Below are 12,616 nucleotides of genomic sequence, written 5' to 3'. Positions count from 1 at the left end.
CCTTACACAGCCTAGCGGCAAGGTCTGCCTTAAAGGAGAAGGAAAGTTGTTTACCACTTGGAGGTATCAAATGTTAGGCACCCCCAAGTGAATGTATTTACTTACCTGAAACCCCGGGCTGATGCTCCTATCAGCAGAAAACTGTACTGGCCTGGGGTTATTCAAGCGAGCACCAAGGAGCGCTTCTCTTCCGGCTTCTTCTTTCTTCAAATTTTCCAGGGCAGACGCATGCACAGTAGAATGAAAAAGCTGACTTTTATTTAAAGTTCAGCTCGCCTGGGGTTATTGCAGCGAGCACTTCCGGCATGTGCATTAGAGTGAAAAGCTGAACTTTTCTTTTCCTTTTTGAACATTCTTTTTCTTTCAACCACATCAAGGGCCACTAGGTCTGGATCGGCCCACGAGGGCCAGAGCCTATCGAGTTTTTTCTCTGTGTCTCAACGGCATAGTCCGACACTGCATATATCAATAATTACAATCTCCATAAAGCATTGTGGAATATATTGGTGCTATATAAATTAATGTAACTAACTATAATAATTCGTATTTCAAGAATTATAAAGGCTATGGTATTGCCCAGCAGTGATCTGTGTCATTTTGTTCAACACAGTGCTCTGCATTAAAGAAGGAGTTGTGGATGGAAACACTTATAGGCTGAATTGCAATTTTCACTTATATTATATAATATTCTATATAACTCTTCATTTAAATGTAGAAAAGGCTGCAAATTTTAGTAGGTCTTAAAGATCATGTAAACCTCCAAAACAAAAGTTTGCCTAAATGAAACTGTATTTCCATGAAATTTCCAATATACCGGTACATGACTTGCTATTGAACGCAAATTCTTTCTGTTTCTATTCTTAGTCTTGGTGGTTCTGAAGCAATAGAGCAAAAGCCAAGTCTGAGACTGAGAATAGAAACAGAAAGAAACTGAGTAAACAGACCTGTAAAGAGGCGCATGAGGTTGACTTCTGTTATATTGTCTGCTACATATATAGTATGATGTTCTGAAGAATAGCACTATACATAGTAATTAGCATGGGGTTATGAAAGACAGATCATGTCAAACACATTACAGTGACTGATCTAATTGCCCTTCACGAATATTTTTTTTCCCCATCTCAGACAAATTAAAGGTTGCTTAAAACCAGATTTTTTTTCACTTTCCTCCTGGAAATAAAGCTTAAACTTGATGGACATTTGTCCTTTTTTTTTTTAATCCTGAGTTACTGGCAGAAATCAAATTCTATTCAACTCCTGGTTTAAGGTGTTACGATTACGATTCAGCAAAACAGTGTACGATGTTTGGGTGCCTTCAAAAGAGCCTAAAAAAATTTTCCGACCAGCCCGATCAACGAGCCGACCGATATCCAAGTCTTGTGCCAAAAATCGTTTGACTCGTCTCCCACCATACACGCACTGTGTTATCAAGACATGAAGATTTTGTTTTTTAAGAAAGTTAAGCAATATTTACACAAATCCGTTAGAAGACATACCCATAATTTTTTGCCTGGTTAAGATTTGCAGCAACATATTTCCAGCAGTGATTTTTTTTTTATCAAAACAACAAATAGAATGTTTATACTCAAAAAATGGACTATAGGAATCAAGTAGATAAATACTATATTAGTAAGTGTAAAGTATATAGAAAACAGCATGTTAGAGACCTCTAGTGACCAAACTGAGGTAAAACATGACAAGAGAATTTTACTCCATATTCATGTTGATAAAAAGTAATTTATTAAAACACATAGCATAGGCTCCATGAGGGAAAATGCTATGTATTTTAATTTGATTTAATAAATCAGCATGAATATAGAGTAAAAAAAAATTTTCTGTTCTGATTTTTAACCGTTTCACTGGGAAAAAAATTCAAATATGGAACTTAAATTTTGTTTGAAATGTAAGTAAAACCTATTTTAAAATAATAAATGATAAATATTCTATGTATATATACTTTAAATAGTCACTGCTTGGCCATAGTTATATAGAAAGGGAGAGTCCTGACACCTATTGGCTAAAAGGTAGTTAGCACAATTTGTTGTAAATTTCTTATGTTAGGGTCATTTTTGCAACTACTGTATTGTGTTCTTTACCTACAATAATATGTGTGCATATGTTTTTTTTATTTGTCAATTATTTAACAAATGAAACAAGTATTGATCACATTGATATAATAATGTAAGTAAATATTGCATTATATACAATGCTCTACATAATATTGTATGTTTTTTTCACCTCCCAAAAAGGTTTTCCTGTGCCTTAGATACAGAAGAACATTTCTCATCTGAACACAATAATGTTGAGACAACATCAATCACATACAAGGACAAAGGTGACAGTTTACTTGACCAAACGTCACTGTCAGTAACACGAGTCATCTCCACAGAAGAAGACCCAATACCGGAATTCTTTATTAAAGACAATAGTGAAGCTGAAATTTCAGAAATACATGATAAATCAAGCGATTCTCATTATAATGTGCAAACAGAAAAAAACTCTGACAAACTGATGAATGAACAGAATATTATAGAAATGGATAAATATCCCCTTGGATATGAAAAAAATCCAGATGTATCAATAGACCAGCCAGAAATATCATTAAGAATATCAAAATCCCAAAAAGATATTTTTCTTGTCCAAACTACACACTCAGCTTTCAGTAACCTAGATAATTTTGAAAAACAAGAGCAGACTTTGAAGAGTGTTTCAGTGACGGGCAGTGATAAATCAAGCCAAAACCCATTGCAAGTAGAAATCTCCCAGATTATTAACGCACTGCAAAGTGATACCCTCACAGAAGATATGAAAATTCAGATTAATAACAAAGTGACTATCCAGGAAAATGTTTCAGAATTTGAAAATGATGAAAGCAAGCAAGACATCCAAGACCCAACACAGAGCGCTGAAGAGAAAAGCTCTCTATCTCATCCAACAGAACAGGAAGACCATGTTTACAAGATATTGTTTGTGGGCAATTCAAGTGTTGGGAAAACATCATTTTTACACAGAGTGCATGATGGATCTTTTCACCAAGGTTATTCAGCTACAGTAGGTAAGAACCTCAATAAATCTCTTTGCCAAATGACATAATATCCCACAATATTATTAGAAATGCTGATATTGTTTTTTAATAGATGTAAGGAGGTTAAAACAACATTGGGCTTCTCAGATCTGCATCTTTACATTGGTGAGAGTTTCTGCAAAGGGAGATGGAGGAGTCCCAAATCTTTGATTGGTTTAGGGAAAGGACAGGGAAGAAAAGAGAGATTTCAGAGAGAGCTCCAAGGGCATGCTAAGAGACTGAGATGAGAGCCAGAAAAGAAGCAGTGATTGAGTTAAGTGTCAAATAAAAAGCAACTGTATGTTTGTTACATGGTGTCCCATGTCCCCAGTTGGGATAGTTACTTGAGTAACTCACACCAAGGTTCCTTTCTCTGGGAATCCTTTTCCACAATGTAATATATAAATATGAATAAACTGGAGATAAACTCAACAACAAATATTATCAGCCACTAGTGATTCAGCACAACTACGTATTCTCCTCAACACACTTTTGACCACTTCAAGAGCCCCAGCCTCCTGCTTACTTCCCAAACCCTCCTTGCCTAACAGGGACATCACTCCTTATTGCAGACTTTTAGCAGAGGTGTCAGCTTAATGTTCCAGGTACACTAGGCCCTACATATTCTAGTCCCTATCCATCTGGGTCCCTAATTGGGAGAGTACCATGGGACACTGATCCCTCACTTCCTCCTCATTGGAGCCTCAGCTGCTCGTCTCTCTACCTCTCACCACCGACATTGAGCTCCAACCAAATCTACCCTACCACCATCTCACTTACTCACACCTGTTAGGCTTACCGGAAATTCCAGTGAAGATGGACTCAATCAAGATGATAATGACCCACAAGCGACTCACACAATGCAAATCCCAACTGAAGGTTGAACAGGGGGACTGTGGTGGAGAGAAACCAGTGAGGCTATTTAATAATAAAGAAGCAAGGTACTGGGTTGAGAGAGAAGGCTTGGTCAAACACGTCCAGGTCAAGGGCAGACAGTGTAGGTTCAGAGTCGGGTCACAAGCAGAAGGTCAAGACAGGCGGCAGAGGTTTGTGCTCAGTAACAGGCAGGAATGGCAACTGGATATAACAATAGTAGGAGCAGGCTAGGCTTCAGGAATACACCTTAATAACCAGTCATAGATTTGCTTCTGTTTTTTCCTTAAATAGTGTGCTATGCGTCAGAACGTAATTACAATAGAAAAATGTTCCCATATTTTTGCACTGCCTTCCAAATCATCAATGATCCCTATGATGTAGAAAGTTGAAAAAATTAAATTTTATTGCATAAAAAGCTTTCCATTTTTGCTTCAGCAGCTGTGAACACAAGCTCACACCAGAGTGATAAACTTTCCGGTGTATAATGGCAGGAATGAATGATGTTGGTACTCTCTTCAGGTTTGTGGGAATACTCTGCCATAAGGGAAGAAGTTAAAGATAATGTAGCACAGATAAACACTTTGGGACAGCAGTTACAGTTTAGTGAACATTTTCTGATTCATGTAAGGGATGTACAAGCTGATGTTTTGGGCAAGGTTCACAGTGAACCAACTGAGCTATGTAGCCATACTCACTGTTGTTGTAAACTATAGGAATTGACCAAGATATCTCAGATTCAATGTTGTTTATCTGCAGGTTTGCTGGACTAATTTCCATTACATAGTGAGGAGTTTAGTGATCTGGGAGTGGCCCTGAGCGTTGCTGTTCCCTTTTCAGTATATGCTACCTAATGTTGTTTAGGCATATTTGGAAGATGGGCCCTGGGAGATTTATACCAGTTATACTCTCAAGAAAAAGCACATGGGCAGACTTAGAACACATTGCAGAGATTAGATCGCCTTTTTTGGATAGGAGTCAACTAGTCAAAGCTTGGTATATTCTGGCATACTCAGTCTTCCTTCCCCACAGCCCCCAGTTGGTTTATAATCTCCATGAATCATTTTAGCAAACATCCCAACTTGTAACAAAAGGTAATAAGTTTGCTCAGGTGCAGTAACCTATGGCAAGACTGGTGCCAAGACAGATGGCTTATTTATTGGTTGCTATAGATTACTGCACCTGGGCAATGTCATTTATTACATCAATTTCTTTAAAACCTTTACGACAGAGGCTTAGTACTCAAGGCTACACTTCTTCCTCTGGTCTTGCTGTAGTTTCACCTCATGCTGAATAAAAAACATCTGGTTTGAGGTGCAGGTGCAAAAGTGTCAGGGAGCACTTTCCTAACCGCCTGCTATATAAAGGACAGGGCCACTTTGCATCCTGCATGGCGCTCAAGTTAGGGTACGAGTGGGGGGGGGACACTAGTGGACGTCCTCCCACCTCTTATGAATACAATGGAGCATTTGGGACAGCCGAGAGGGAGTGCAGTAACCTTTTTTTTGCAATTTTGCAAAAAGAGTTCATAAATAACTCCTTTAGTCCCTTTACAATTAGATAGGAAATATGAAATAACTACTGTTTGTTAATATTGTGTACTTTCCTCTGATTTACATCAAAGGGATTTATTTGTGCCCAGAACAGCTTTGTTAATAGAATTTAACAAGGCTTATTTTCTCATTTTTAGGGATAGACTGCCGTATAAAAACCTTAAATGTAGATGATAAGAGTTTTGCACTACAACTCTGGGATACTGCTGGACAAGAGAGGTAAGAACAAGCAAGGATTTCCTAATTCCAAGCACCTCTGAAAAGTGCGCAATTAAAGTTACATTGCAAAATACTAATTTTTATTCTTATTTGTGCAAATTGTTTTTCTCTTTGCGACTTTTTTTTACATTACCCCTAACACAAGCACACATCTTTATGCACCATGCAATCTCTGTTCAATGCACACAATCATATCTTATCTCTAATACACTGCCCATATAGATTTATTAATGTCATTAAATAATGGAGTTGAAATGCTACAATTGAATGAAAAGCTGGTGACCTTTGGAGTAAAGGTATTATTAGCATGTAAGAACCATTGGACTAACATTTTATAAACTCCTAGTACTAGACCTAGGAATGTTTTGGGTGAATGCCTATTTCTTTTGTCCTGGCAATTAAGTGGTAAGCCAACCAGGAGTCATTTTAGCCAAAATCCCGTTTTGACCAACTGCTGGGCACATGCACAGCGAGCACAGAATTTGGTAACTTGACCACAGATGGTTATGGGGTTGCAGCTGGGTGGGGTGGGGCTTAACATTCTGGGTGGGGTGGGGCTTAACATTCTGTGCCCAGTAAGTATAGTATGTACCAAGGCTAGAGCTTTAACTGTGCAAAGAGTGGGTGTGGCATAGTCATTTGTTAAGTGTATAGGTATAAGATTTTTGTAAGGAATAATTACAGTACAGGTATGGGACCTGTTATCCAGAATGCTTGGGACCTGGGGCTTTCTGGATAACGGATCTTTCCGTAATTTGGATGTTCATACCTAAAGTATACTAGAAAATCATGTAACCATTAAATAAACCCAATAGGCTGGTTTTGCTTCCAATAAGGATTTATTATATCGTAGTTAGGATAAAGTACAAGCTACTGTTTTATTATTACAGAGAAAAAGGAAATAATTTTTAAAAATTTGGAGTCTATGGGAGACGGAATTTCCGTAAGCTTTCTGGATAACGGAGCTTTCTGGATAACGGGTTTCCGGATAACGGATCCCATACCTCTATTACAGTATTTGGGCTGGAAAGAAAGGAGGTTTCCTAAAGGAAGGGATCAAGGCAGCATTTTATGTTTTTTAGTTTCAATGGATTTTAATGGTGGTGTTGCAAAAGAAATTGTGATAAAGAGGGTGTTCAGGAAAGAGAAGAAAGGTTGAGCTGGTAAGTTCAGTAAATGTTCAAGCATGGGTTAATATTAAGACACAGCAGTATCTATTACAGTATAATGGAGAATGGATGCATTGACAGAACCCAATGGAGAAGTAATGAAGGAGAGAAGTTGTTGGTAAGACACAAACTGACATCTTCTTGTCCTAGAATCAAACAAAAAAAAGAGGGAGGTCTTAGAAACAAAAGCAACAACAGAAACAAGTAACATACAATTAAAATTCGCCACATCAATTTCAGTATATAAATGAGATGTGAGTGGATTGGTCCTTATTGTGCTAAATATCCTCAGGTTTCACAGTATCACAGAGCATTTTTTTAGAAAAGCGGACGGGCTGGTGATTATGTATGATGTCACTTCTATAGACACGTTTGCTGCCGTGCAGTACTGGCTGAGCTGTATCATAGTAAGTACAAAATATAGTAAGTATAAAATAAAGAGGTACATTTGCAAAAGGTCAATGGCAACTGAGAGATCTTTTCAGGGCCAATTAATCCTTCCGTGCCCACGCTACTGTTAAAGATAAAGGGAAGACTTGCAGCTAAAGGGGTTGTTCACCCTTAAATTGACTTTGAGTATGATGTAGAGAGGGAAATTCTGAGACAATTTGAATTTGGTTTTCTTTTTTGTTATTTGTGGTTTTTGAGTTATTTAACTTTTTATTCAGAAATTTGGCTGGTAGGGTCCAAATAACCCTAGTAACCATTCACTGATTTGAATAAGAGACTGGAATATGAAAAGGAGAGGATCTGAAAAGAAAGAGGAGTAATAAAAAGTAGCAATAACAATACATTTGTAGCCTTACAGAGCATTTATTTTTTTTAGATGGGGTCAGAAGAAGAAGGCAATAATTGAAAAACTTTAAAATAAAGAAATAATAAAGGCCAATTGAAAATGTTAGCTATTCTATAACATATTAATAATTATCTTAAAGGTGAACCACCCCTTTAAATGCTTGGAATAAATTAAGATGGAGGTTACCACAACCTTGTAGATGAACTAACATGTAACAACTTTAGTCACGGTCACTAGTGTAATTTCTCTAGTCCTCTCAATGTTTCACAAAGCTCCTAACATTAAAATCATAGGGTAACCATTCATTGTTCTTGTGTCTGCCTTCCCGAGACTATCCCTTCATTTAGGGGGCCCTTGTTGTACTCAGGCTTCTGATGTAGCATGGGAACTTATCAAGTCCTTCCCCTGCCACTGTGTCCCTGAATAGTGAGGCACCCCCAGGGTACTGACCCCTTCATTCCTCATCAGTGGAGCTTCAGTTGCTCAGCTAGTTGGCCTATCCCTATTGCTCACCAACTACAGTGAGCTCTACCGGATCTGACCTATATTTATCTAATCCAGATATATAGAATTGATCAGTAGTACACTTAAACACCTCTCCGGTAGCTCACTTTTGGCCCCTTGTTATAATCCATAATATCTTCTTTATCAATCAAAGTGGATGGTTCAAAATATTCTAAAGGGGTTTTCTGTTGTAGACTGCCAGCTAGTGATTTGAACTTGCAATGACACTAAAATATAATATTAACCCCTTACAAGTGCACCGCCCTAGAATCATGGATGTTTTACACAGCAAATTACATTGCAAGGTGATTCCAGCACCATTTAAATAACAAGTTCAAAAAGCAAATGAATGGCTCCTAGGTTTTGGAGCTCAATGCATACAGGCACTAAACTGGGCTTTTCAGGCACAGTTTTCAGTACAAATGTTGCCACAATCATATGGCAGTTTTGCACTCTGTCATCCTATAATAGGTAAGCCCAGTTTATTATGATAATAATAATAATTAATTATTATTGTTATTATTGTTCTTCTTATTATTGTTATTATTATATTATTATACATTAATATACTTTTTTTCCTCATTTACACTTTATTATTCATTATTCAGATCAGACACTTTAATTTTTCTCTTACAGACTAAAACACAAGAAGATATTGTCATTCTCCTTATGGGAAATAAAATAGACTGCGAAGCTGAAAGAGAGGTGACAACAGCAGATGGAGAAAAGCTGGCCCAAGTACGTTGTGTGTGATTGCTCTTTTATACAAAATAATCTGCTTTTCAGATCTTTTAACACCCATGTGCAGAATTCCAGTTTAACAGGCCTGTAATTAGTCATACCTCATTTAGGGAGGAAAGAGGCAGTCAGAGTCCATTTATAAATGCTGCATGGTACCAAAATAGAATGAAGTCTGGCTCAATATGTGCAGGCGGATGATACATTTGTGCAAAAGGGAACCACTATATTCCCAAATCCAAAGCTTAACCCTAGGTGAACTAGAAAACCTGCTTATGACATATGTTTCATACATTCATCAGTTTTAGCCTCCCTAATAAACATACTCCTCTTTTTAAATTGAGTTACTGTTATACAACAGTCTGTTAAAAAACAATTAAACCAGGTGGCACTTAAAAGCCTTTACTAGTTTACTGGAAATGTATATTTGTTAGTGTAGATAGAGCATTGGCAATCTTTGCTCCCCCCATAATGAATATTAAAGGAGAAAGAAAGGTGTTTTTACTTGGGGTGCCAAAAGTTAGCCACCCCCAAGTCATTGTATCTACTTACCTCACACTCCAGGCCGGTTCTCCTATCAGCAGAAAACTGCACCGACAGGGGGTTCTTCCAGCAAGCACCACGGATTGATCACCTTCCTGCTTCTTCTTTCTTCAAATTTCCCGGGGCAGATGCATGAGCAGTAGAACAAAATAGCCAGCTTTTTCGTTAAAGTTCGGCTTTTCACGCTACTGCACATCAGCAGCCTCAAGAGGAAGGAAGAAGCCGGAAGACGATCGATCTGTGGTGCGCTGGATTAACCGGTGCAGTTTTCTGTTGGGGTATCAGGTAATTAAATAGAAACACTTGTGGGTGCCTAACTTTTGGCACCCTCAAATATAAAGTAACTTTCCTTCTCCTTTAAGCAAAACATAGTTCACTCCATATTATGTGGCATGTTAAAGAATCTTACCATGTTGGAATATATATTTAAGTAAATATTGCCCTTTTACATATTTTCCCTTTAGCCCCCATTTTATGACAATCTCTGTGCTGCCTCAGAGATCACCTGACCAGAAATACAGCAGCACTAACTGTAACAGTAAGAAGTGTGGAAGCAAAAGACAGAACTTTGTCCATTATTAGCTCATGTGACCTAATATGCAGTGTTGAACTGGGACACCAGGGGCCCACCATCAAACCTTAAACCAGGGGGCCACCATCAAACCTTAGACCAGGGGCCCACTCTCAGTACTAATATTCTTCATCTCCTCAATCAACCTCTATTCTCCTAGTTTGTTTTCATTATATACTATAATCTATTATTCCATCTATTTAACCTCTTTGTTCTCATATAATAGGGAATGGCCATGAAATAGGCCAAAAGTTTAGCAGCATGAGGGCCCACTGACACTTTAGCCCACCGGGAGTTTTCCTGGTATCCCGGTGGGCCAGTCCGACACTACTAACATGTATGGTTTAGTTGGCTTGTTTGTGTGTCGGATCCCAGGGGGCGGCGCCCTTGTTTTTAACAGCATATACTACTAAAAAAGTGTTTTATTTTTAAAACAGTTTATCTACATGATGCAGGGTTTTACATAAGAGCTGCTGTATGTATATATTTTTATAGGGGCCTACATTGTTCATTATTTATGGTTTTCCTTTAAGGGGCAATAAGCAGAGAGGGTGAGGGTGGACCGCATCAGGTCAGGTGAGGCGATTCACATTCTTGCTGGTGGGAAGGCATTTGGGGAGATTAGTTGCCCACAGTAGAGAAGATTTGTCGATGGCTGACTAATCTCCAGTCTGCCATCACCCAAGAGTATCCCATCAATCATCATGTGTGGCAGCCAGAATACTGTAAGTGCACTTGCCCGTGTACATGGGGGTGGATTTACTAACATAGGTACTAGACAGCTCGAGTGCAGTTGCCAATTGTAGCCTTTGCTTTCATTTTCTTGCTGCAGACTGTTCAACATTAATTCATGTCCTTAACTGGGTTAGGGATTGATAGTTGTTTTTGAAAATGTATGCTTCAAACTAATCATTCATTTTCTACTCTAGGAGTACAAATTATTGTTTGCTGAATGCAGTGCAGCATCAGGCATTTACATAACAGAACCACTGATTCAAATGGCCAGGTAAAACTTATAGAAAGCTAAAATAGCTTAGAAAGCTGTGTAGTTGTACTGTGTACTTTGTTTTTCCTACATCTAGAATATCCAGGGTTTTTAGTTTTTATTAAATTACACAATTTAACACAAAAGTGTGTTTAAAATGAAAAAAAAATGATGTCTACTACAGTCTTGTAGACTCATCACCTAGGGGCAGATTTATCAAGGGTCGAATTTGGCATTTGAAAAACTTCAAAATTCAAAAAGGTTTTTTTTGGCCAAATAGGTCCATTTTCAATCAAATTCGAATCGTACGAATTGAAGTAATAAAGCATTTGAATCATATGATTTTCCAAAGTCCACCATTTGACTAGGAGGTCCCTCATAGGCTAAAACAGCAATGCAGCAGGTTTTAGATGGCGAATGGTTGAAGTCGAATTTTTAAAGAAACAGTACATGATAATTTCGGAATTCCCCTTTTTTTCAAATTCTAATTGAACTGGACTATTCCTTAGTCAAAGTAAACAAAAATTAGCTTGAAATTTTAATTTTTTTCAATTAGAATCTGATAAATCTGCCCACAAATGTAATGCTTATATCAATTAATTGTATTTTAAAATATTTTAAGAAAACATTTGCTGGAATGTATATCCACTGGTAATTTTATCCTCTTACCCACAATCACCCACTTCAAGGTAGTACTAGGCTCTTTCTTGCATGTACCCCTGCCATCTGATCTATTTGCTCATGGGGAGGGTTGGAGGAAAGGGGTTGCAGCAGCATGATGTAGAAAGGGGCCCATATTGTTTTTGCACAATATAATGATATCCATTGTAAGGTGGTGGCTGGTCCAGAGCAGCGATCCCATTGGTGACCCATCAAACAGTCCTAAGTTTATGTTATCACTGTCCTTACCATATTAATAAAAAAACAATACAGTTACAAAATGTGACAGCTCTTGTAGAGAGCTTTCTTCTGATTTAAATGAGGGCTCTCTGGAATCTGCTTCATTTGAATATTCTTTCAAATGTCATTCCAGATAAAAGTGCTGATAGTGACCCCTACCCTGAGCTAATTCTCTTTTCGTCTATCTATTATATTAGCCACGATCATGCAGTTTTCTTCTCTCTGTGTATTTGTAACAGATCTTTAAAGAAGCATGAGGATGACATGAAAAATAATGTGGTAAATCTGACACAGCCAACAGAAAAGAATAAAAGCTGCTGTTTCTAAAGATGCAGAGAATATCTGGCACAGTTTCCCCAGCCTTCGGCCAACTTTAAATTATTGGAACATCCTTGGCCAAAAATGTCCCCCCTTATTTGGAGTGGAAAGCATATAGGACAGGTTATTTGCTTGAAGCACTGGTACAATGCATGAATAAAGTTTGTATGTGAGAGTATGTTTTTTTTTTCTTAAGCATAGCCACTGGCTCAATTTTAAGTGGCAATTGCAGAGCATACAACATGCCAATAAATTTGAAAAAAGTATGAAAACATAATCATGTTCCTTACCCTATTTTTTGCTATTGATTCACATTATAATGAACAACATTTTCAAAATGATATGAATAATCTACCAGATAATAAAGTGTACTTTTTAAAGGA

At 37.7% G+C, this 12,616-nt stretch overlaps 1 protein-coding gene across 3 annotated transcripts in view; it reads left to right on the top strand.

The window, feature by feature from the left end:
- LOC108709404 (protein MLP1) overlaps nucleotides 1-12,616 on the top strand; it is a 46,328-nt gene extending 33,712 nt beyond the window's left edge. For all 3 annotated transcript variants that reach the window (XM_018249194.2, XM_041583733.1, XM_018249193.2), the window contains exons 11-16: nucleotides 2,250-3,055; nucleotides 5,628-5,709; nucleotides 7,171-7,285; nucleotides 8,815-8,916; nucleotides 10,960-11,036; nucleotides 12,155-12,616. In XM_018249194.2, the coding sequence (XP_018104683.1) occupies nucleotides 2,250-3,055; nucleotides 5,628-5,709; nucleotides 7,171-7,285; nucleotides 8,815-8,916; nucleotides 10,960-11,036; nucleotides 12,155-12,242 (1,270 nt within the window). In that variant the 3' untranslated portion in view covers nucleotides 12,243-12,616. The remainder of the gene's footprint in view (nucleotides 1-2,249; nucleotides 3,056-5,627; nucleotides 5,710-7,170; nucleotides 7,286-8,814; nucleotides 8,917-10,959; nucleotides 11,037-12,154) is intronic.

This window comes from Xenopus laevis, chromosome 2S (assembly GCF_017654675.1).
Source record: "Xenopus laevis strain J_2021 chromosome 2S, Xenopus_laevis_v10.1, whole genome shotgun sequence".
In the NCBI taxonomy this organism is placed as follows: Eukaryota; Metazoa; Chordata; class Amphibia; order Anura; family Pipidae; genus Xenopus; species Xenopus laevis.
This window is presented reverse-complemented; position numbering and strand designations above follow the sequence as displayed.